General features: G+C 40.2%; 2 protein-coding genes across 2 annotated transcripts; one reads left to right on the forward strand and one right to left on the reverse strand.

The window, feature by feature from the left end:
- Positions 1–3,842: 3,842 nt before the first annotated feature.
- Positions 3,843–10,962, reverse strand: tspan33a (tetraspanin 33a). Its single transcript, XM_085375686.1, has 8 exons — positions 10,683–10,962; positions 8,856–8,913; positions 8,496–8,623; positions 8,123–8,197; positions 5,347–5,442; positions 5,129–5,257; positions 4,876–5,034; positions 3,843–4,791 (listed from the first exon to the last, which is right to left on the reverse strand). The coding sequence occupies exons 1-8, from the start codon at positions 10,782–10,784 to the stop codon at positions 4,690–4,692; spliced, it is 849 nt and encodes a 282-aa protein (XP_085231812.1). The 5' UTR covers positions 10,785–10,962; the 3' UTR covers positions 3,843–4,689.
- A 493-nt stretch (positions 10,963–11,455) lies between these two features.
- LOC146615245 (uncharacterized) lies at positions 11,456–15,211 on the forward strand. Its single transcript, XM_085375545.1, has 8 exons — positions 11,456–11,485; positions 11,616–11,879; positions 12,719–12,829; positions 12,993–13,088; positions 13,317–13,427; positions 13,542–13,659; positions 13,745–13,945; positions 14,032–15,211. The coding sequence occupies exons 1-8, from the start codon at positions 11,456–11,458 to the stop codon at positions 15,042–15,044; spliced, it is 1,944 nt and encodes a 647-aa protein (XP_085231671.1). The 3' UTR covers positions 15,045–15,211.
- Positions 15,212–25,706: the final 10,495 nt, after the last annotated feature.

The raw sequence follows: 25,706 nt of genomic DNA on the forward strand, positions 1-25,706 counted from the left end.
AAAAAGTCTGGATCTCTGTAATAGGATCTCCAGCTCACATGCGCCACCCCTTCTCCAAAACCCCCCTCTTTTTTTATAGTGGCAGAAAAATAAGGTGATAAATTATCCTATATCTCTGTATGAGTTTGAAGAAGTGTTTCTCTCCGGGTGAAGTGTCTGATGAGAGGTTTTTGTTAAGTCCCTGTGAGCTGCACTCACTGTCTGCTGGTTGTTGGGGTTTTTTTTTTTGTATCTCTGGTATGCACATGGTGGGGGAAAGCCAGGGCAACAAAACCTCCCTTCCCATCCCCCTCTGCAAGTAGAAGAATGTGCCTTATGGCAGACCTTCTCAGAGTTTCTCATCTCGAGGACCACCACCCCAAAACAGCACCGACTCTCCGGTCTGACAGGTTAACTCTCATGTGAGAAGGGTTTTGTAATTTATTCTTATTGACAATGTGAAGGGAGTAAAGATGAAATATTTGCATTCTTTCATCCCCATGTAGGATCCCAGGTGACCCTCAGACATTTTCAGAGCAATTTTAATTACATTGCATATACAACAGCCCCTGCATAATTCTGTTATGAGCTTTTTCATTATCTTTGAATAGGTACGAAATCACAAGCTAATAGGATACACAAATAGAAATAATAAGAAATATGTATGGGTATGGTATTTCTATGCATTTTGCAACAACAGTGTTAACAGTGGAATAGAAATCAGGGTTTCTCAAAGTTCTGATCACAGAGTGTAAGTGTAGAACATCAGCATGTCCAGCATTTGTAATGCATCTCTTCAAAGTATGTATATTGGTAATACAACCGTTTGTTTTTATATTATAACATGAACTGTGGATGAAATGAAGAACAGTGGGTGCTTAAAATGCTTTCTAGAGCAGCCACTTACCTGCAGGTCACACATGGAGAACGTTGGATGTACAGAAAGTGTACGTGCAGGCTGATCTGTGCTGATGACATTTGTTTTTTGGTCACAGTTATGCAGAGTAAACACTCCTTGCACTGGAATGTACATGTGCAGGCATTACATAAGACTTTCAAGTGAAAATAAAATGTCTTACGGTGCTCACCAGCCACAACCTTTATTATTAATCGTGTGGGATTATTATTTGTTTACATGAAGGCTTAGCGATTATGACATCGGAATATCTGTGTATGGGAGAGAGAGGGAGGGGCACAACTCAAAATTAGTTTCCTTTGGGACACTCATAATGGTCTGAACTTCCTCTTTTCTGGTTAAGGTGGCTATACTGTTAATAAAAACACAAACACACGGACAGAACTCACACAGTCAAATTATTTTAGGCTCATCCACTTATTGTTCTTTTCTTTTGACTATGGCGGGATACCAGAAAAAGCACATACCTAAAAGGTCAAAACTCCACCATGTTGTTGATATTGCTCTAATTGGAGAGTGCACTTGTGGTATTTGGATGACTGCTGATGCTTTGTGTTCGCAGTGAATCTGGGTTAGCTCTGCTCTGTCCTGAATATGTGTGTGTGTGTGTGTGTGTGTGTGTGTAATGCACGTCTGGGCCTCTTTAAAACCTACAGTAACACGGCTGCCTCAGTGAGTCAGAGGAGCGGGGACCACACACAGAGCACTGGAGCCCAGGCCAACACACACTCACTCCAACTCTCATGTACACACTGATTCACTGACTAGAATAAGGGACACCTACGGAGCGATATACTGCGGTTTGAACTGTCACTTTGTCATCAGTTTATTCTGCATAATTACATAATTTCAGGTCTCTGAAAAGTGCTAATGAAGTGAGAATCTAAGAGGGGAGTTAAACTCACAAAGACATGTCATGTTTAAATTGGGAGAAAAAAAAAGGCTGCTACAAACATAGGACTGTGTGCGCTCCTAAACATCACAGGCATCAGGTTTGAAGTTGAGATCTCCTCAGAGGTTTTCATTTGCCAGGGAGAGAAATGGGGTGGAGATAAGAGGTCATGTTGGTGTTTGCTTCTTCACAGTTACATTAGACTTCTGGCCACGCAAAGCTCCCTGGGTAAGAAGTAAAAATTGTGCCAGTTAACTCTTCCAGTTAGGGAACAGGATTTGTGTCATTTCTTTTTAATGAATATGTACAGTACTGTGTAAAAGTCTCGAGCCACTCCCCATTTTCATTTTCTTTGCTTCCAAGGAGTTCGCTCCTTGTACCTTACCATTTTCAGAGGACTTGTTGTTTGTTAAACCACTTACCACTGATTTAACCCCCTAAACTCCCCTAACTCAAAATGTGTTTACATTTAACAGACAACTTGGTAAAGACCAAAATTCAAATAGGATCTTTAGACACTTTATTCATAGTAGCCTGTCAGAATCTATATCTATAAAAATGGCAACAATAACACAGTTTACAGGGATAAAATAGTATTTCTGCCCCAACAAGGTGATTCCCAAAGAGCAATTAGCTGAAAACTGAAACATTTTGAGAAAACTGAACAGGTGGGCTAAAAAATATCTAGAACAGATGAACAGTACCTGAAAGCCATGTCCTTAAGGAACAGAGGAAATAGAAAAAAAGAAGTAAAGAAAGGCTGAGGTCTGCCAAATTAAACATCAGACTGAAAAATCAGAGGAAACAGGTCCTTGGGAGGGTTAAATCAAAATTTGAAATTTTTGGTTCAAATCATTATCAATATGTATGGAGGTCAGGAGAGAGGTCCAGTAGTCTACTGGGATCTGTAAAACACAGTGGAGGCTGTGTCATGGTTTGGACTGCATTTCAGCCAGTGGTGTTGGAGATTGTGTCAACATTGATGGAATTATGTACCTGGAAATGTAACCTCAGATTCCAGTTGTGCATGCAATATCAACTAGAACACTTTGACTCATGGACTAGACCAGGGGTAGGCAACTCCAGGCCTCGAGTGCCGGTGTCCTGCAGGTTTTAGATGTCCTTGATCCAACACAGCTGATTTAAATGGCTAAATTACCTCCTCAACATGTCTTGAAGTTCTCCAGAGGCCTGGTAATGAACTTATCATTTGATTCAGGTGTGTTGACCCAGGGTGAGATCTAAAACCTGCAGGATACCGGCACTCGAGGCCTGGAGTTGCCTACCCCCAGAATCTGCACCTCAAAATTCCATCCATCCATTCGCTTCCGCTTATCCTTTTTCAGGTTCACAGGAGCCTATCCCAGCTGTCATAGGGTGAGAGGCGGGGTACACCCTGGACATGTCGCCAGTCTGTCGCAAGGCCAACACACAGGGACAGACAACCATTGCCTTGACTTGAATGCCCTTCAAGAAGCCTGGAGAATTATTCCTGAAGAATACTTTGAGAAATTATAGGAAAGCTTGTTTAATAGAGGTTGTGTTGAAGAATGAAGTCAGTGATACCAAATACTGACTCGCAAGCTCATTAGAATTGCCTTATATACTGTATTTCCATGTGTGTCGATAAGTCACTGCTACACCTTTCCAATTTTCCAAGCAATATACCAAAAAGAAAAAAAAAAGGGTAGCTCAAGATTTTTGCACAGTACTGTAAATTTACAGCTTCATGAAGCAGTAAACATTTATGACTAGGCTGAAGCTAATCCTGACAAAACATTTCAATAGAACCAGACTTTGCTTTGCTTTCAGAGTGAATAAATATTTTCCCCCCTCAGTCAGGGGAGGTCAGTCTGCACAGTGACGGGTCACAAAGTACAAACTGGCTTGTACGAATAACTACTTCAAGAGGGTGATTCAACAGCACTCCAGACATTTGTTTTCCTCTTTTTAAAAGAATTCTTCTATATTTTAGTTTTAAAATAAAGTGAGAGCAAGAAGGATTCAGAATTTAAACTAGTTCAGTCCAAACACAAGAATATGAACTGTGTGGTTTGGCAAACATTTATTTGCAATGGCAACGTATTTCAATATACACCCTACAAGAAAATCCCGCGTCTCCACAGCCATGCAGGCAGTCAGCTGGCCAAAATGAAAGGAGGCGATGACATCATGTGCAGTGTGAGGTCTTGGCAGAACAATTGAGCAGGCCAACATGGCAGCATGATTGTGAAAGGTCAGAGCAGCAGTGTAAACATTTGCTTGCGGTTGTTGTCGAACGAAACCTGTTTATCATACTGTATGTTATTGCTTTAACTTTGTAACATGTTCATGGGGTGGGGGAGGTTCTGGAGCATTGAGGTAATACAAGCTTGCGAAAGAGGAAGAAACTATTCACAAAATGGTCTGTATGCATTGGCTTGGCCTTGTCTCAAGACATATTTTAAGTATGCTGAACTTGAGTGACAGACACAGTTCTAAAGGATGACATTAAACAATATGTGATTTACAGTAATTTTCAGCACATTGAAAAAATCAGAGCCACCTCACTGATGGTAAAATTATGCTTTTTGCTTTTTAAAAAAGTTTTTTTAAAAAAACTTTTGTAATAAAATAACACAAAATAAATTTTTTTTAATTCTTGTAGATATTTTCGACTGCATCTCCTCACTAAAACGTAACATCCTGAGCACCAAATATACCTTCTGCCCTTGCTTGGGTATAAAGTTTGCTTTTAAAGTAACCCTTTCAAAAGTCAGCATTTGGTCTGTCCGTGTGTCCTTTGTCCAAGAATCATAACAGGCTCAAAGGACTCTATTGGTTTAGTTCTACCAATCAACCCCGATTATGCTGGTGTCTACATGCTTCCTGTTCTCCTCATCAGACTTTGGTGTCTCCTGGATCAGCTCCACGGGTCAGAGCTGTGTTTCTGGTTGTAGTTCTGCAGCTCGATCTGGTCTTTGATCTGGTTCATCAGAATCTGAGACAAAAGCATTCCAGCCAGCTGCAAACCAGAAAACATGACAGAAGGTTGAACATGTGTCTCTTCTATTAGAAGCTGTGTGAGTGTTGGTATGTAATCCTCTACCTGTGGTATAGCCAGTCCCAGCGCAATGCCTCCTAGTAAGAACAGGTTGCTGTGGATCCAATCAACTATTTTGTCTATGCAGCCATTGGTGTGAATGCGGTTTCCAGCCTCGATGTAATCCAATTCCTGAATGTTGTGACCGCACATGGTGTTGATTACCTGCCCGCAAACGAGCACACAGTTAAAACACATGAAAAACAACAAAAATGAACCACAAAAATCAGTATCAGCATATTCTTAAAAGCAAGTTCACCGTGTCATTTCTTAAGATACAGCAGGAAAAGGGGACAGAGCAGCGTTCTCGGCTGGGGTTGTCCTTGCTGCAGTTGAAATACATGTTCTGTGACCAGTCCAAGTACCTCAAAGCACCACAGCAGTCAAACTGATGAGACAGAAGAGATCAGAAGATGGAGTAGCCACCTAAAAGGCTGCCATCACCCCAACAATTCCACCTTCAGGCTAAATCCTTACCTCTTCCTGACCAAAATCAATAAGGTTTTGCAGATCAATATCATCTCTGTAGTGGACAATGGCATTGTTGATCACCTCGGTCACTTTACCTCTTGCCTTGAAAGAAAAATGAAAAAGTATTTTATGGATAAAAAAAGTAAATAAAACAATGAAATAAATCTAGATTAATATGGACAACGTGCAGCAGAGGGCGCTCTCATTTTATAATACACAACCTCTCTCCCTGTGTGTGTTGTTTGCTTCGTTGGCTGCCAACTCTGACAAGATCAGGAGTTTGGAGCAACCAAACGTGGCACACATGTACATGTTAGGGCCTTGAAGAGTTTCATCTCCGTCAGATTTTGTAACGTCATCATGTTGCCTAGCAACCTAAACCTTTTTAAAATCATCCTATATTTAAATCTTTTTTTTTTTTTTTTTTGCCTGTCCCGTTTGGCTCTTTTGCCATCAGAATTATTGTCTAAAGGCGAAGAAAGATGCCCAATGGATTTACTTTACCAAATGGACTGTCCCAGCCTTGCCGTAATGGTCTATTTGATTCACCTTTTATTGTTTATTTTATTTTTTATTTTCACTTTCTAGATACGGGACAGACTTGAATGAGGAAAAGAAAAGGGAGAAAGAAAGAGGGGAAAAAAACAGCGGAGAAGAGGGACGGGGATAAAGGGCAAAAAACAAAACCCAACAAAATAAGCAGACAAAAATACATAAATCAATCACCTGGATCACTCGTTGAGAAAGAAAAAAGAAAACAAGCATTTAACAAGGGATAAACAACATCATGATGATATATGGGAATATAACAGTAAATACTAAATATTAAACATTATTGTGCAGCACGTAAGATCGACAGCGCACAGTGTGCTTTAAGGTAGGAGCCAAAAAGAGTGTAGTTTGTGTGTGTGAGCACCCGTGTGTACACCTGTGAGCATGAACGCGTTTGTTTTTAAAAGGTTCCTACATGTAATGATCTCTTAGAGGGTGTGGGGGGAGCCACAGCCCCGTCCTCCAGGGCATGAAGCAGGTATGGAGGAGATCAAAACTCCAGACATCCAGAGGCCCCCAGAACACAAGAGATCAAGGAAGACCAACAGAGGGGCAGCCGCGCCACTGTCCCAGAAAGAGCTGAGGAGAGTCCCAGATGAGGGGTCACTCAGCAGCCGTAGAGCATAAGCCAGGGGGGGTTGCAGTGACGTGCCCGGGAGCTCCGCCGGCAGCCAGCCGTGCCTGAGTGACCGAGCCCCAGGCCGAGAGGCCGAGGGCACCCCACCCCCGAAGTGGCCCGAGCGAGCCCCAGGCTCCAGGGCCCGATAAGCAGCCACCAAGGAGTGAGCCGGTGTGTACCTGGACTCCCATCCCCGGACACAAAGACCCACCAACGCACCGATGTCTGAGGGTGTCTGCCACTGGCAGGGGAAGTGGTGGTGGGGGGAGATAGGCCTCCATACCTTGGAGGACCTGGGATGTCCCCAGAGAGGTGGCGTCTGATACCCAACCTGACATATGGACACAGACAAACAGGCACACACAGATACAAACATCCATTCCCACCCTCATGCTCTCATATGCAATTACTCAACACTCACCCAACGTGGAGACAAACACAAAGAGACGCTGTACACACAATCACACTCCCCAAGCGTACTCTAAGCCCCAGGTCTAGGTACCCCTTGAGCTGGAAACTGCACCCAGACCCAGGTGGTGTTACCCTTTTCCCTGCGGTGGGGAGATGCAGACCGCCCCGACTCCGCAGCAGCAGGGAGGCCCCACATTCCAGACCCCAGTCGGACGGCCAACTCCTCCTCCCAGCCCCCCCGCTCCAGCAGGCCACAGAGAACGGGGGTGTGAGAAGACTCCAAACCTCCCTCTGCCCGCTCATATGTAGTGTTGATGCATGTGTGTTCTAAGGTGCATTTAAAACCCAGGAGGACATGGAGCTACCTGCCAGAGAGCAGCAGGTAAGCGCATGGTCCCTCCTGCTAGCCCTCAATGTCTACGTGTATTTAAAATTGAGAGGTGAGCAACGACGCCAGGGGTGAGGTGTACACCCTGATGGTAATTTGGAGTCCGTGTAGCGTGCCCACCCCCAAGATCCTATATGTACGTGTTATGAGAGTGTGAGTAATGTGAATGTCTAAGTTGTGAGATAAAATTGAAAACAACATTTAAATCTTACAACAATAACATCTCCTTTCTATCCAAAAACTTCATTTAGGTAACTAAGCATCTTCCTAGCAATGGGAAATAATGGCCTGTTTTTAAAGCAATCTATTTTTATTTCACGACAATCACGTCAAATTTATATCCACAAAAGCTTAGTTATACACGATACAATATATTATATAATCATGTTGCACAGCAACCAACTAGTGATGAGCTAAAATGACTTTTATTTGTTGTCGTTGTTTGTTTGTTGGGTTTTTTTTTAATTAAAAGAAAATTAATATCATGTGCAACATCATTAATAGGCAAAAGAAGTAGTCTTAAGCACCAGTTTGGAGCGTGCTTTTCAAGGTTTTATATTAATGTGAAGCTACTGTATAACCTCTCATATGACTAGTGCTGATATTCTGTATAAACATAAAACAAAACTGTATAAAAATCATCAAATGATAAAGAGCCCCCCAAAAGACTATTACACCCAAAGTTATTTATTATAGAATGAGCAACAAAAGAAACCTATTTAAGTTTTGAAAGAGTTGAGAATACAGAGAACTGAAATACATTTGTGTTTACATTATTCTGATTGATAGAACAGTCCATATTGTTCGATTACCTTATCTGAAAAGATGAAGCCCAGGACACCAGCAGTCAGCTGCAGGATGAAGATCACGATCAGACAGATACAGAACTGGGAGGAGGGAAAAAGAGCAGTCGTTACCACATTGTAATTTAAACCTCCTCCTGTGTCTCCATGAAGCTGTTGCTTATGAGCGCCTCACTTGTAAAATAAAAAATGTGCAGATTAAGCAAGAAAGCAGAGAACAACTAGTGAACTCTAGAAGCAAAATATTTTAATGGTTTCCTAGTGTAACCTGTTTGCTTGGCATAGATAGCACAAATATAACCAATGATCTTAAAAGATTGTGCATTTGGACCCTTAAAGATATAATAAAAACTTTAAAATCCATTAAATTCTTCTTCCTCACAGTTTGCAAGAGGCAGAGGTTTTCTCGGAGGGACCCCACACAACCGCAGAAGGTGATGATGAACATGAGGACCCCCACAATCAACAGCATTACAGCGGGGTCCACAGCGAGACATGCGAGCGCTGTTTCTAAAGCAGAAGGGGAGAGAGAAGACACTCAAAGGATAACACAGACAGAGAGGGCAGGCTGGGAAACATTTCTGGAAATATAATTCAAAAACTGCATTTTCAAGTATGTTTTTAGTGAAAAAGTGGACTAACAAAGCCTTACAGAAACAAAAGCACTCTACCTATATGTGATGGGACTCCCACTGTGTTATTAAAAAAGACTGTATGCTTCATAAATAGAAAATTGTTTTACCTGCGTGTTTCACAATGCGGGCATACACTCCGATTAACACCAACACCAGAGAAATTATCTGAGAACAAACACATAGAAAAAAAGATTACCCAAGATTTCTTTATCCTTGGGGCAATTAAAAAAAAATTAGAAGTGAAGTGTAATATGCACTCGAGGGGAATATGAAGAAATATTTCTCTTATGTTTCTGCTTGTACAGGGTGCATCATCATCTTTCCAGAACACTCAATTACAATAATAAGAAAAATGTGCAGTGGCTACACATGAGTCACCGATAAGGCTGCACTGATGATTTTCCAGAAACATTCACTCTGAATCAGTGTTAAACTGCATCACCAACAATTGGTTGTTAAAACTAGGAGATTCTTCCAGTCTCTCTGCTTTAATCTGACTATATTAACCTACAGCAACCTGCAGACTTCATTAAAAAAAATAAAGGCTCTTTCACTCTGCACTGCTTTCTCAGTCTCAATAGAATAATAGTAAATACTCTTCCCAGCCTGAATGACATAGATCGAGTTACTGCAGACACTGCGCCTTAATGTGGTGGGAGAGAGAGGTCAGGTTTGTCTTTTTGGAAGGGTTTAGTTTCACAGTCAAAGGGAAAAAAAGGGAAAAAAAAACCCACAGGGGTGATATTAGGAAGGTAATTCATGTCTGCATACGAGTCAGTAATTGCCATGAAAAGAAGCGGCGCGCACTACGAGACTCACTGTAGCTGGAGGGAGCAGAAATGACAACACATTCCATACAAGTTTTTACAGACTTATCCTGTTTGTACACGAGCACTGCCTCAATACTGCTGACACACTTATGCACAAAAAAAAAAAAAAACCATGCAAAAAATGAAACAATTACAAATATAATAGAATGTGCAAAGGAAACACTACAAACACTGAGCAAGGACATAAGAAAAACACTAAAACTTCATGTCAGATCTTGGTTTAAGCATTCTAATTTTCCTGAAAAAGGGTTAGTCTCCTCACATGGATCTAAACCTCAGCTGGTTAAATCTGCAACAAGAGATCAACTCTAAAAATGCTGTAAGAAATCTCCTTAAGTTCTGGCCCACGGTCACCTGACACCGCAACCCACTGATGGGAACGTTTTGTTTACAACCAACCTTCTGAGCTTCGCAGTTTTACATAATTTGCGGAATTTTAATTTGAATGATGTTATTCAGTCATTTGTTGAAATAGAGATGTATCACCACCTGCACAACCTGGCACAGGGGACAACCTCTGTCAGGAAACAGATGTGAGGTGGGGACATTAAACAAATGTGTGGCCCCATGAGCACATTGACCCTGAAAGTTTGCTTTGCATTGAGTATGTAACAAAAAAGGAAATCAGTGAAACTGGGAAAACTCCTTTGTGTTCACATTTTCTGGTGGCTGAAACAAACCACAGCACTGACTGAGGTGACCAAATCCAATCCTGATTTTCAAAGTGAGAATAAAACTTAGTCAATGTTTAAACACTGAGCTGAGAACACCTGGTGTATTTGTTTGTGTGTATGCCTTTGTGAGTGAGACCCATACTTCCTTCTCCCTTCTACTCTTTCCCTCAGTTTCACTCTGAACACCAAAGTTAAAGAACAACTAAGTGAAACAAAGCAGCAAAGTGTTCCGCTGACAAGGAACTGATGCCTTACATGGTTGGCATAACTGAAATCACAGCATAAACGTCTTTGAACTATTTGTTAGTCAAACGTCCCCTGGAAGCTCCAAAGACAAATGATTAACCAGCACACAGAGTTCCTAAAATGAAGGTCACCACACGCAGAGATCAGTCAGTCAATGCTTTTATAATAGCGCGCGATTACTTACCCAAAATATAAAATTAAATATGAACAGCAGGTACTTCACAGCTGGGCTGACAAACGTAAACTCCTCGTCAGATCTAGGTGCGCCTCTGCTTGTTCGTGCCATGGCGACAGGTGAGCGTCTTTATTCAAGTTTGCGCGCAAAAAGAGCCAAAAGCTGGGAAAAGGTGTTTCCTAAAGTTAAACCGAACACCTCTCAGCATGATGACGACGACTGATTTGCTGACATGCTGACACATAACAGTAAGGTAACGAGTTCCCAGCTGCCCGCCGACCCTGGTTGATAGTAGCAGGGTGTGTAAAAACTGGGTGTTCCCATTTTTTCTCCACTGTGTTTTTTTTTTTGTTGTGTGTGTTTTTGTTTTGTTTTGTTTTTGTTTTTGCACTAAATGTTCCCTGATATTAACAGGGTCCAAGCACTGATTTAAAAGACTGAGTTGGGATTTTATTAATTGGAAACAACGGTTACATTATCAATAAGTACAAAAATAAAAGCCCAATTGTAAGTAAACATGTATGAATGCAACACTAGAGACAAAAAAGGGCAAAAAATAGCATATGGAAAAAAATATGATTTTTCTTTTCTTTTCTAGTCTATTAGAAAAAAGTAAACGTGAACCACATTTGAGCTCAAACTGTCCTCTCGCTGTCTGCTTTTATTTTGAAGGCACGATATCGTCATAACATCCGCTTTACCAAGAGGTTATTTCCGTGTTTATTAGGATGTCTGCAGAAGTAATAATCAGTCAATTTTATAGAAATATATAAAATACGAAAATGGCGTGGAAAAGCGAAGGTTTGTGCGATGTTGCGCGTTTGTTTGCTAGTAGGTTTATTTATTTTCTTTAGCTCAGAGAAGCCTTCTTAAAACAATTAGGCTGTTAAGCTAACGTTGCTAATTCTCTCTATTCGTATAGCTGTAACCTGTTAATTGCAGTTTCTAGTTAAATTATGTGGTGCTTTCACTCCAAAACCTTTGTTTCCAGTGTCTTCGGCAGACCGTGTTCTTCCTCCAGCCTCTCTGCGTCTCCTTGTCCCTCCAGTGAGACTCATGTCTGCCTTCGTGTGGCAGGTAGCGCAGCAGCTCAAAGTGATGCAGTATGACAAGCTGGCGGACTTCATCAGTTTGGCAACAGAGATGGTCCCAGAGCTGCTCAGTCCCACCCAGAAGGCTCAGCTCATCCTGGGCCTGAGAGCAAGGGTAAGGGATTAGTCCCAACTGTAAATACATTTTAATGTCAGTGAAGCTGAGATGAGGAATTAATAACCTATACTAATGTAGTACTTATCTATGTGGCCCCTCAGAGGGTCTTTTTCCTGCCTTCACCTTAATGTGCTAGTGCATGTCTAAGTAATAATATATATGGTAGGTTTTGAATATTGTTGTTAACCACAATTTACATTTTCACCACATTTAAAAGGCTTTGGTAGTTAATTGAACTACTTGGAACATTAGTGAACGTTCCCAGGTGTGGCCAACCTACCAAAAGTGCTCCAAGAGTACATCGACAACTCATCCAGGTGGTTGCAAAACAGTCTTGTTACATCTGGGATAAAAGTAACACAGCATTTCTTTAAAAAAACATCATACCAACAGTAAAACATGGAAGTGGTAGTGTGACAGTCTGAAGCTACTTTGTTGTTTCAGGACAGGATGACTTGCTATAATTGGTGGAACCATGAATTCTGCTCTATTCTAGAAAATCCTAAAGGAGAATGTCCAGCTATCGGGTCATGCCCTGAAAGTTTTTTTTTTTTTAGGTTATTTATTCAGCTTATTTTCGTCTAATATTGCAACTTGTTTGATGTAAGTGTGAGAACCAGACAAAAATCTGATCTCAGGAGGGTGGCAAATACTTTTTCATAGCACTTAATGTAAGGCACGAGTTCTGTTATTCATCATTTCATTCATTACATTTTTGTTGCTTTCGAAGTTGAAGTGTTTTGTGTTGCTTGTTATTACATGCCTAAATATTGTGCTTCTGCTCATAGTGGCAGTCGTTTTTTTCCACAGTATGTCGTGATCTTTTTTTTTTGCAGCTGGTTCTTGAGCTGTGTCGAGGTGATGGTGTATCCAACCTGCAGATGATCCAGAGTCAACTAGATAAAGTCCACACCTGCAGTGTTGAGCTGAGCTCTAATCAGGAGATGGTGGGTGTTTTTAAAGACAATTCAGAGCTGTTTCATCACCAAATTTAAAAAGACAAACAAGCAAGCAAACAAAAAATTAGACAAACAATGAGCTTTAGGAAAAAATAGATTAAAAATACAGAAAAAAACCTTTTTCCTGTATTGTGTGTCTTCTTTTTGACAGGCCAGTTCTGATATATTGAAGACATCATACAGCAACTTTGCTAGCCTGGTTCAGAACATTTTGAATGTTCCTTTTGAGAAGGAGTTCTTTTTTCAGGTAAGTTGGTTTCTGAAAAATTCACAAGTCATAAGTTTTGAAGCCTCTGATTTAGCTACAATCAGTGGCTCATATGGTTCTAACTTATCAGTCACAAGGTAGCCACAATCTGTTTTTTTCGTTTTCTGCACACAGTACCATAATTTACATGTTGTATTAAATGTATAACCTATAATCTATGCTTCTCATCAAGTAGATGAACCTATAGTTCAGATATGATTTCTTTAGGAGGTTTTTCCTGCCAACTACGGCTCCATCTATAACCAAAGGATCCAGCAGCTTGTGTCCATCTTTCTGTCCAGACTTGAAGAGCTGCTGCCAGTACCAGACCTGCAGCAGGTACTCCAGCAGTACTACAAAAGTAATTTGCAGCACGAGATCAAAATTTGTAACCTCTAAGATTTTTTGTTCTCTTACAACCTGCATTTCTGTGGTCTTTTCTTTCCATCTCAGACAGCAGCTTGGCTCAATGAAACACCTGTATCAGAAGAAATTGGACTCCATCTGTCTGAACCCTTCAGTTTGAAGACCCTGCTGCATCATCACAGACAGACGGGGACTCTAAGTTCAGGTGGGAACCTTTTTTCTTTTTTTTTAATGAAGTATTATAAATGAGTGAGTAATGTGTAATATTATCGGGCTTTCTTCTCTGACAGCACGGTCAAGCAGTGAGGACGATGTCATTTTGTCCACACTAGCCCTCCCTTCTCAAACTGTCGCAGAGGGGTTCACTGAGGCTTATAGTCAGGAAGATCATGACAGTGAAGAACAAACACCATCACTGGAGGGCTTAGAAGAAGAATCAAGTCAAAGCTTTGATGTTACGGCAAATGATTGGCTGCCAAAAAAGAAACCAGGTCAGAAAAAAAAGTAGGAGACCAATATTACTCTTGAATCAGTTAGTCTTATCTCTCTGACTTGCTGTGCTTTGTACTGTTTTCAGGTCCTTTCTCTTGTTTATTCATCTGCCCTCAGTGCTCATTCACACATCGCATAAAGAGAAAAGTCCAGGAGCACATCCAGAGTGAGCACCAGATAACCGCTTCTATTCACACAAACTTTTATGGGAAAAAAGTCAGGAAGAAGATACGTCAGAATGCTGTGAAAAATCAAGTAAAAGGTGACTCAGACAAACGGAGGAAAACCGAACCAAAAAGTGTGGCTAAAAACTGGGAATGCAAGCAGAAAAATGACAATGTAGAAAATAAGGAAAAGCGTAGATGGAAAGATCCCAAGCAGGAAGACAGAAGGTTTCTGAGCACGCGACCTGTGAACAAAAACTTCACAGAGAAAGAAACCAAATGTCCGATGTGTGAAAAGTTCTTTGAACATCCAAATCAATTGAAGGCTCACATGAAGCTCCACAGCTTCCCCTACCGCTGCAGCCAGTGCGAGAAAGGATTCACCAGCCCATCAGGCTTTTATCAGCACCAGAGGCTTCATAAGAGAGGACGAATATTCATCTGTAACCAGTGCAACAAGGGATTCCTGTGCAGGTATTCACTCAAGCAGCATGAACGCCTGCACAACGGTCCCACCAACTTGTGCAACATCTGCGGGAAATGGTTCAGCAAAGCTGGCATCACGAGACACATGCAGATGCACAGAGGGGAGAAAAACTACCTCTGCACCACTTGCGGGAAATCCTTCTTGTCTTCGGGCGAGCTGCTGATGCACACTCGGTCTCACACGGGGGAGACGCCCTACACCTGCGTCCAGTGCGGGAAGGGTTTCTCCAGCAAAAGTCACCTAAATGTCCACATGCGCTCTCATACAGGGGAGCGCCCATACCTGTGCTCTGAATGCCCCAAGCGTTTCCTTACGTTAAACTGCCTAAAGAGACACACACTCAGCCACAATGGGGTGAAACCATTCAAGTGTCCAAACTGCGAGAGAGAATTCTCGCAGCAGGGGAATCTGAAAAGACACCTTGCCACTCATAAACCTCACATGTAGTTTGCAGTTCTTATTTTATTGTCAGTCAAACAAGTATATTTCAAACTGGAATTCCAGAATGAACTACCTTCTGTACGAAGAAATAAGTGTGGGAAGCATTAACCATGCAATCGCTGGAAGTATAAGCTTTGTTTTCTTCAGTGTATTCGGCAGGCATTAAAGTGCACTTGAGCATATACTTACCATCAGCGATGTCAATTTCATTTTAGTTTCACATACCATTACACTCGCTCACATTGTAGTGTAGAAAATCTGATGATGAAGCTTTCTGGGTGGAGTGCTGGTTAAATATGCAACACTTTCACTTTTCAGCTCTCTGTAAAACTATTCTAACTTCATCCCTGTTTAAGAAACCTGCAGCCTTCCCTTTGAGCTGAATCCTATGAATGTTCTTGTGCCACTGAATTTTTTTTGGCATTCTTGTCAAAAATGTAATTATCTTAAAATTTGGGGGTTTTCTCAAAATTTAGATGTATTCACTTGAACAAAGTTTCAACAACTTTAAATTCTGACTTGTGGAAGGTGTTTTTTTTCAGCAGGGGAACAAAAACTCTGTAGGACACAACCCGAAACGTCAGAGAAAACCGGTGCAATCTACACATCCGTTAGCGCCTGAGTGTCATTTCAAGTTTCAGTTGTTTCTTTGGCATTGTCTTACTGTGCGGGATCACCTCACTGCTGCCAGGTGAAGTGATTAACATTTATTTGTTACAATGAAGAAGCCAGGAAATGTCCTCCCAGCATTCACCTTAAAGTTTCTGCAAATCAGGCACACCACCTCTCCCTCAATGACACCTTCTGCATTCAAACTTTGGAAGGAGCCAGGACTGATCCACAGAGTCCTTTACAAACGTAGGCATCTGGAAACTTAGAGTGAACACATTTTCTTCCAAAGTTGGACATGTTTAGAGAGCAAAAGCCCACACAGTTCTTAGAAGGAACTCAGTAGTGTTTTGTTTTGTATGAGACCCTCTTGTTCTTTGTGAAATAGCTGGTCCATACAATAGCTTTTCAGGACCTTTGATAGTTTTACCGTATTGCATTCACGGCACTTAGGTCATGTCAGAGTTAGTCTATTGAGGAACATGTGAGGATAGAGACCTGTGAAAAACACACACCACTGTAGGAAATGCAATTTATTTGCAATTTTTTAATAACATCATTCCTCAGATAAAAATGCAATGTTACAGGAATATACATCAGATATTAATTTAAAACTTGCTTTCAAGGGACCATACAGTCTAAATATACTTTTTCCTTTTTTATTTACTTGTAGCGTGCGTTATAAGCAAGACAGACTCTGTCACCAATGACAGACTGACAAGTTACAGATACAAACTGTACATTACTTATTTACAAATCAACTTTTTGTTTGGTTTTTTCTTTCACTTTTTATTGAAAATAGGAGTAGAAAAAGTGATTGAATTAATATTCTGATTTATTTCATTTGTATTCTTTCCCTTTCTAAAATCTAAAATGAAATGAAGGAGAAAAAAAATCAAGATCTCTCTTTTAGAAAAAAAAGCAGAACGAGAGGAAGAAAAAATAAAAAGGTTGTGTCAATCGTGAGATCATGTCACTTAGCAACCTCAGAACAAATGAAATTCCTCGCACAGTCGAGGGGGAGTGGCTTACGTTAAAGAATTCAGTTACAAAAAAAAGAAAAGAAAAGAAAAAAAATGGCCATCTGTCTCCAAAGCTACCAAGCACAATAACACACTCTAGTTCATTTTTCTGATCTTAAATAGTGCTGTTATTAAATACTACATTTAACAGTAGCGTCACTACTAATATTACAAGGAATTGGTCTTTGTGTGATCACCTCTCTCCAAAAAAATAAACTCAAGGATTGACAACAGACGTCTCTCTGACAGAGAAGAAGAAGAAAAACAGCTCAGTCCTGTTAATGGCCCTTTAACACTTTGCATGAGTAGTGACGTACACGTAAGATCATACAGAGCAGCATAGCCCTGATATATAAATGAGGAACAGAAAGAAGATAAAGACTGTGCTGTACGTAGAGCTGCGATTCTCTTGCCACTAAATCAAGCTGGCCAAAAGCAGGGAAGTGCCTTCTTTGCTTAAAGAGATGCTCCTGCATCATCAGTAATGGAAGAAAACACTCATGATGCTCTCAAATGGGCCCACTCATCTATTTAAAGCTGCATCTGCACACGCACAAACAGATACAAGACCTCTATGTTTCTAACTCAACTGAGGCCTTTTATGTCTGTGCTGGTCAGAACATCTCTCTTCCATTAATGGCTACGTAGAAGGAAAATCTACAAATATAAAGTGACTCCTCAGGTGTGAGTAAGAGCATATAACTGTATCCTACATTCACGGGGTGATTGGAGAAATAATTCTCATCTGCGATGCAATGTTAAATAGCTCTTGTTTGTAAAATGAAGAGTGGAGAAGCAGATACAGGCGGAGACATTCGTGGTTTTAATGAGGTGAAAGCTGTTCCAAAACCAGAACCGCTGACAGTCAAGTCTGCATTGTAAAGCTGCTGCCACACCTCTGAAGTAATATCCCAAAGAGAGTCGCGTTTGCTGCTACGGAAAGACTCAATCTTAGTGTCAAAACTGAGTGCCAGGCAGGGCTCTCTGTGATTTGGAATGAATGCGGGATAACACACAAGGTCTTTGAGGTCCTGACAAAACAGTCATACTAAATATTCACATAAAAGGTGCTGTTGTAGGTGCCGCTATACAATGAGTGAATTCTAGTCTATACATTATTCCTAAACTCACTGGGCAAGCAAATTTCATCTATCAGGTTCAGCTAAGAGCTTAGCAGCCCTGGAAAAACGTCGCCACCAATATCTGATGACTTAACGTCGTGCTATGAGGGGAAAAAATGATTAAAATCAGCTGTTTGGGTGCTGCTATGTGCGAGTGCTGCTTAACATGCAAAGAGCTGGCTATGAAATTCAGCAGTGATCACTTATTTAAAGCTAAATCAATCACTTCTACTTTGAAGATGTTTTGATTTCATTGATCCCAACAGATTAAATACGTGTAATGATCATGTAACCCAAATTTGTCGTTTTAAACAGGCTGCGTGTCCTTGATCGCATTTAGTCCATCAAGGACTGAATGAAATGCACCTGTGCCCCACTGCATTTCCTTACCGACCTGTGATGTTTCTTCATAAGATCGCGTCTTTGCACGAGCAACAAACAGATGAACGTAAATCTTCACACAAAATCAGTCTCTCTCTCTCTCTTTTTTAAATAAATAAACTCACAGCATTGCACCTGAAACTTGATAAGGATGTTTCTTTAAATAAAACCAGATTCTTTCATCCGTCCCACAAGCTGCAACAACCTGCCCCTAACAGTCATTTAATATCATATAATATAGCTATAATATTCCTATTATTTAATATCTAAAATAGAAGACATGCAGTACAAAGTTGCATGTAACAATATGTTCCCGCTTTCTGTTTCTGCCCTCTTTCCCAAAGCGTTTATTAGCATCGAAGTCAAAATAACATCTGAGGTGATTCTCTTGATGATTTTAATTCTACTCCTACGACAGCTGGCTATTCTAATTGTACCTGGAAAATAAAATACAATTTATATTCAAAATAGTCATCTTAAAATATCTTTGTCGGCATCAAACAGTGATCAACAAACGCTTTGATTTACAAGAAAATATAATATGCATCTGCTGCAACAATGGTAGATCCACGTGAGGAGATCTGAGTGACCGACACGGGGAAAGATTACAAGACTTCTGCTCTCCAGCCTCACACTCTCCGAACTGGCAAAGTTAAGGATAAACACACAACTCTAATACTTCTAAAAAGTGTGTAAAATGCTATTTTTTTGTTAGTTTATTTTCATTTTTTTAAAATACTGAACAGATTAAAAATTTCTCAATGTACAGCAGCTTTTCTCCGTAACGATAAAAATCAGTCTTGTCATCCTTTTGTGGCTTCCCAGTGTCAAGATTTTATGAAGCAGTGACCATGTTTGCATTTCCAGGCTAAATCCAGCAGATAACATTGTTGGTGAATAAATATGGCAAAACCAACCTGAATTCATTTTGCTTTCTTTGAAATAAACGGTCAAATTGCTGCACTGGAGTCTGGAGCTTTTACTGTAAATGCAGACAAAAGATCTTATCGAATTAGTTCATCAGGCGCAAAAATACTTGACTTCCTACTCTGCACACAACGCAGATGAATAAATGACTCTACACACACATGTAGATCAAGTCCTCCAATATCTTTTTTTGGAAGTAAAAGAAGAAAAAGAAAAGAGGCTACACGATTTAAACGGCTCAAACCCTCCCCCCCATAAAGATATCTAGTCCTTGGTAGGTGCCATTTTTGGTTAGGTCTGTTAAAAATGTACAGTGTGTATATGTTTTGCTGATGTAGGACTACTTGAAGAGAGACACGTCTCTCAGTGCTACAGTAGGAGTAATAACCAGACTCTGACCTGCACGTACAGGTTGCTGGTAGGACGTTTCAGACCTCTGGCCAAAACACAAAAACAAACACGAGCAAAAGCATGTCAGGATTTGGATCTGTCTGCTGCTTAAAGTTGGGGTCTTGAGCCTTTTAATTTTGGAGTCACAAGCAGGGGCGATGGATTGCTTTCCTGTGGTGTAGCTGATTGTGAAGCAACCTTTCCGAATCTTCCTCAACAGCTCAGAATGTGGGCAATAAGTTGAAAAGCCCCACGATTTACTATGAAACATCCATAAACGTCCATAGCTTAAACATTCAGTTTTCTTCTTCGGTGCTTCCTTATTTCCTGCTGCTTCCTTTTGCTTAAAAAATACATTAAAGTGGGAATTCATACTGACTTCTAGTCAGCAAGCCTACATAGAAGTGTCCTTCCTGTTCCTTAATCTAACATTCTGGCGATTAAATATCATACGTTCATAAATATTTTGCTATATATGGTATATAAAAATATACAATCATTGGCTAGTGGTGAGACAAAAGATATCATCATTTATATAGGACCAATATTTTATATCCCTATGCACATAAAACATTACTTAAATGTATTGTATAATCCACCATGTCAGATCACCCTCCAGAAATCCAAACATGATGAAATAATCTCTGCGTTCAACATTCTCAGGCCAAACGCCCACGTCTTCCCATTGTCGACCGCTGAATAGATTGTCACCCATCTGTCAGGGACTAAGCGTTCCCCACTCCAGCTCTGCTTTCACTTGAGGAAATTACTTCCATTTGAACTGCACCCTTTTGTGGCAGAGGGGCTTTGTTTACAGTTTAACTGGCTGCAGGTGGAGATCCAGGACGGCTACAGCTTATCAGCCTGTTAAACCCGCTGTCATCTGTCTATGTGGGAAAAGAGAGCACAAGTATACAAAAAGACCCCCTCACACGTAGTGGATTCAAGGTGGAAGATGTGGCTAATAAATGATAAGAGCTTCACAGACGCACGTTTGGTGCACGTTTACCACAAACTGAAATGAGCCGTGACTAAAGGGGATCCATTATGCTTGCTTAATATTGTTTTTCTTATTCTCAGATGTTACCAGAGTAGTTTAGCATGATTTACGTTTTAAAATAATCTTATTTACTTTACACTGCGCTTTAGTGCAGCCTCTCTGTTCATTTATTATCTGAGGTTTCTTCGTGTTAAAAGGGAGTTTTTCCTTCCTACTATCGCCAAGTGCTTGCTCAGGGGTCATTTACCTTTCATTTTAGAAGATACAACTCTTTGATGTGGCTGCTGCTGTGATTAAGCACTATATAAATACAAGTGAAATGAGTTGAAACAAGCAACTTTAGATGTTTCAACTTCCTTTAAGGCAAATTTCTAAGGTTCGAAGCACAGGCGGGCAGAGCTTTTGTGCTCATAGTCAAAGATATGTGCCCGAAATGACCATTTTGGGATAATTTATGCATATGTATATTTATGTAGAGCCAACATCTGAAAAAAAATATTTAGATCAGTCAGAAGTTTGAGCTTTTGGCTCACACGGAATACTCGTACATACGCTATTTGAAGCTTTAAATATGAGGATATCGTAACAGTATATAGCTGACAGAAATATGAAAAAGCATATTAGGTCCCTATCAAAGCAAATGATTATACCTGAGCTTTTCCTGATAATCAGTCAGCTCTGTTCAAAGGGGCCCTCACTGCAGGTTGGTACCAATATCATATTACACACTGACTGTTTACAGCACAGCTACACACCAGTCTTTATAGTAGATTTGTTTGCAGGTTTTGTATAAGATTATTTTCCATTTGAGCTGAAACACAAACATTTGACCAATATAGAATGCAATTTTACTCATAATGATGAGTGTTTATATGACCTGCAGCATGATAAAAGCCTAGTAAATTATTTGTGACTGGCACTGAATAGTAAAAATGTTAGAATATCATCCTATAGAGTAGAAACATTTGAATATATGCTGTGTAACTCCTGCCTATCTGTCCTCAACCTGGATTTAAATCAAAGTCTGTCCCAGTAATCAATTTAAAAGTAATATGGCAACACAAAGCCTTATTTACTGAATGCAAGAGGAAAAATATTAAACTTGATCATTTATCTGTTCTTAAATTTCATCTCAGTGTCCTCCTCAGGGTTATGCATCAGGAAAATAAACTAAAAGCACATAAGACACAAGATATGCAAAATCCCCTTCCGTGGACTCTTCAACTGCTGTCCAGTCAGTTCTGAAGAAGAAATACTGCTTTTAATCATTTTATGTACACTAAATAGTCATATTTAACCTGAATCAAACAAAACAACTGCAAAACCCGGAACGCTCAAATGTCAACACGTGAACCTCATGCAATGTTTACACCCAACAAGCTTAATTCTTAAAAAAAAACAAAAAGGGGAAATAAGCAACATAAAAAGATACAGTCAGAAAGTGGGAACCTGGGGAAATATGGTCAGTCGCTTTTGTTGCGTCTCCACTGACTGCTTGTTAATTCACGAGGAAAACACTGACCTTCAGGTCACTGCGTCAAAAAAAACAACAACAAAAAAGAACATGCTCGACCTACACCCTGCGACGAGAATGAAAAATAAATACATCTGCACTATACCTCACTGCAATGTACCTGATTTCAAGTATGTTAGGTTTTCTGGCATGGAAACCACCAAGGTGACTTAAAAACATAACAAACAGAAAATAATACAGCTTCATGATACTGTGTTGTTGTTTTTTTTCTTCACTTTCACAAACATATTTACTTCAGGATCCTTGTATACAGTCATAGTTATTGCATTGTTTTTGCATATCTTGTGGGTTGCAGGATTACACCCACTCATACCGTTACGCTGCAACACAACATCTCGTGCTATTCTATGTGGGACATAAAAATGGCAATGCTGCTCCACTCCACACGGGGGCACCACAGCTCTCTTAATTCTGAAATCACACTCACCAAGCCTGGGTGGTACTTCTGATTTGCAGGGTTGCTTTGTGTATTTATGTATAGGCTAAAATTTATAAGGAACACAAAAGTAAAGTGAATGTAGTCTAAGTACATTAATTCATTATTTATCAGCTGGAGATGGTCCTGGACTGTTTATAATATGTTATGCAATCTTGTGGAAATGTTCCTATCCAATACTGTCACTCATTACTGGTTTCCACATTCATGGCTGTTGATATACTAGCTGATAAAATAGTCATAGTAAAAAGCTGATGGCTCCACTGCAGCAGAACAGCTAGAACCATTGACTTTTAAACTCAGGGCTAACTAAACTTCAGCTTGATGAACTGAACAAAGATTGGTGCTACTTTTCAGGTATTAACATTCTTGACTTTACCCAGATCTGCAGCTTATAGCAAAACTAGCCACCAAACGGTCCTGTCAGCTTATGCCAGCAAATTATTATTTTTTAAGAGGTGCTTTTACAATAATTCAAAGAAATGTTGACAGTATTTTTATGAAGGCAAATGATTTTTTGGGGGGCATAAGTTAGGAGGGTTAATTCCTTTTGACAAAACAGACTTTTTCAGAGTTTGCAGTGTCATAACCACAAAACAACATCATCACTGCCACTAGAACATACTCAACATTCACATTTAGTTTGCATAATAATGTCAGAAGTCTGGTACTGGCACAGGACGCAGTGTATGGCAGTGTGTCCATGCATACCTCCCTTCCCTGCCACAAAGCTGCTCTGCTTAACATGAAGGAATTAGAGCTCGACAGTAAGTCCTTAATGGTAAATTAAAGAGAAACGAATGGCCATAAGTTAAGACATACGAGTGTCTCTAGGTGGTCGTTCAACATCGCTGATGACTTGAAATGGCAAAAGCTTTTGCAGTGTATTCGAATTTTTCTTGGAATTAACTAGAGAAACTTGTGATTTAGGTTTAAAATGACTCATTAATGTCATAACTAAAACATGAAGATGCACTGTTTGGTGACTTTTGGTATTCTCCTGGTGTACTTTGCATTTTGAAAGTGCTGTTAACACCAATTAGATTTCTCCCTATTTGAGAATCCATCTGCTAGGCCATTGACAACCTGTATTTAAGGGTCTTACAGTGTAGGTGGAAGATGCTTAGTTTTTGGAAAATAAAACTGATAATAAGCTTCATCTTCGTCCTTCTGGGACTCAATTTCCCTCTTGGATTAATAAAGTTTCTCTGATTCTGAAATTTTTAAGACTGAATTTCATGAATCTGTTCCCCTTTTATTTCTTACCTGCACACATTCTGCATATTTATCGATTTCACTTTTAAATACTATTAAATTGTAGAAATAATAATAATGATAATAATAATACATGTGGCAGTTGGTACCAATGAGGTGATTTTGATGTCAGGAATGCTTTTGGAGACGGTACAGTACCGAAGTGAGACCTGTGCCCTGTGTAAAATGCTGAGGCTTGAATGAAATACCTTGCAGTGGTCGTACTTTCAGTGTATTCAAACTATACCCAAGGGTTGAGTTAAAAAAGAGAACGATCCATCAAAAAATTTCAGGCTACTTATAAAGAAAAAAAGTAGCTTAGGATACAATTTCCATCCAAAATGTAAGCTTTGTGATTTCTATCTAATAATTTATCACATTAACCAAACAATTATCATCGTCTTATAATTATCAGTAAAATTTCCTGCTTGTATGCTAATTTTTTCAGCAAAACTGTCTTTACCAGTAAATCATAAATATCACAAACAGGAAGTCGGTTTTATCTCTGAAACCATCCCTGATAAAAAAATACATTTTATGATACGAGCCTCATATAAAGATGTGTGATTCAGAAGTCTTGCAGCATCTGTACACCAGCCCTAAAAGTTAATTTGGAGTTTAAACTCAAATGGTCGTGTAATGTGTGATACGCGGGGTACCACCCCCACTCTGAGTTCCTTTACGAGTTGTCACTGTGCCGCTATGAATAAGGGGACTTCTAAAATTCAGAGCAACAACCGCCATGATTAAGAAAAACAGCAACTTGCCAAAAGGCTTCTTACCGTCTGGAAAAACTGCAATGCCTGAAAGATCTATAATTCACTCTGACCTTGCTGGAGACCTTACAGTTAAGTACCTCTGAGTGGGGAAATAAAGAAAAGTTATGCAAAAACTAGTTGTTGAAGACAGAGCAGCTTCTGAGTCTGCAGCTTGGCTAAAAAGTAAAAATCTTGCTAATGAAATCACAAAGCTTTGGAAGCATGCCTGTCCATGGTAACCCTGTGTTAAAGAGGCCCATTATCACACATACACGCACATACCCACACACACCCTCACGTACATACAAACAAACAAGACCATACTTGTAATGCTACCTTAATTTACTGTCTAGGCTTAAAATCAGCTTTTAGAATACACAAGTAAATCACTCAAACACACACACACACGCACGCACACATTTTTTCTCTTCTGGGAAAAAAATAAATAAATAAATAGATACAATCTGTAAAAGGTGCATACTGATAGAGAGAAAGACCCCCCCCCCCTCCCCAATTTTTTTTAAAGATACACACTCTATCTCACGCATTCATACATCCTGTACTAAAACGCAGACACACATCCGCACGCACAAATATAGTTATGCACTCGCACACAAACACTACGCCCTGCTTCGTTACTTAAAACCTCTTAAAATTCTCCTAAAATAAACCGAGCAAAAATACATTTATAAGACCAGCACCCCGATTGTGCAAACAAATCAAGGATAAATTAAACCAATAACATCATGAATATAAAACAAAAATAGTCATGGCTAGCCAGTTTTGCACAATATTGAACTGTTAAATACATAGTGGGCGTGGTCTGTAGAAATCGTGTGTGGCAGCAAATCCAGTAGGATTCCACGCTGAGAGGAAGAGGAGGGTCCTGGAGAAGGAAGTGTCTTTGATTGACGTCAGAGTCTGTTTTTCATTTCAATCGCTCACTCCCGTTCTCCCGCGCACCCCGCCATCTTTGTTGCCCCGTTCGACAAACGCACGCCTCCCCGAGGGCTGACAAAGCAAAAAGACTCAGCGATGGAGGGAGAGGGATGGTGAAGTAACCAAAGAGGAGGGAGGAAGGAGTGAGGAACGGCGAGGTATGAGGCAGAAAGGGGGGGCTCGCTGTCTCTGCTTAGCCACCCAGTGCTCCTGTTCGGGGCAGCGAGTGGGTGTGGCCAAACGAGGAAACCCGGTGGAGGAGGCGGAGCCAGATCACGTTGACAGACGATTCAAGTT

Source organism: Diplotaxodon limnothrissa, linkage group LG17 (assembly GCF_057381915.1).
Source record: "Diplotaxodon limnothrissa isolate DT_005_m linkage group LG17, D_limnothrissa_male_GT1.1, whole genome shotgun sequence".
In the NCBI taxonomy this organism is placed as follows: Eukaryota; Metazoa; Chordata; class Actinopteri; order Cichliformes; family Cichlidae; genus Diplotaxodon; species Diplotaxodon limnothrissa.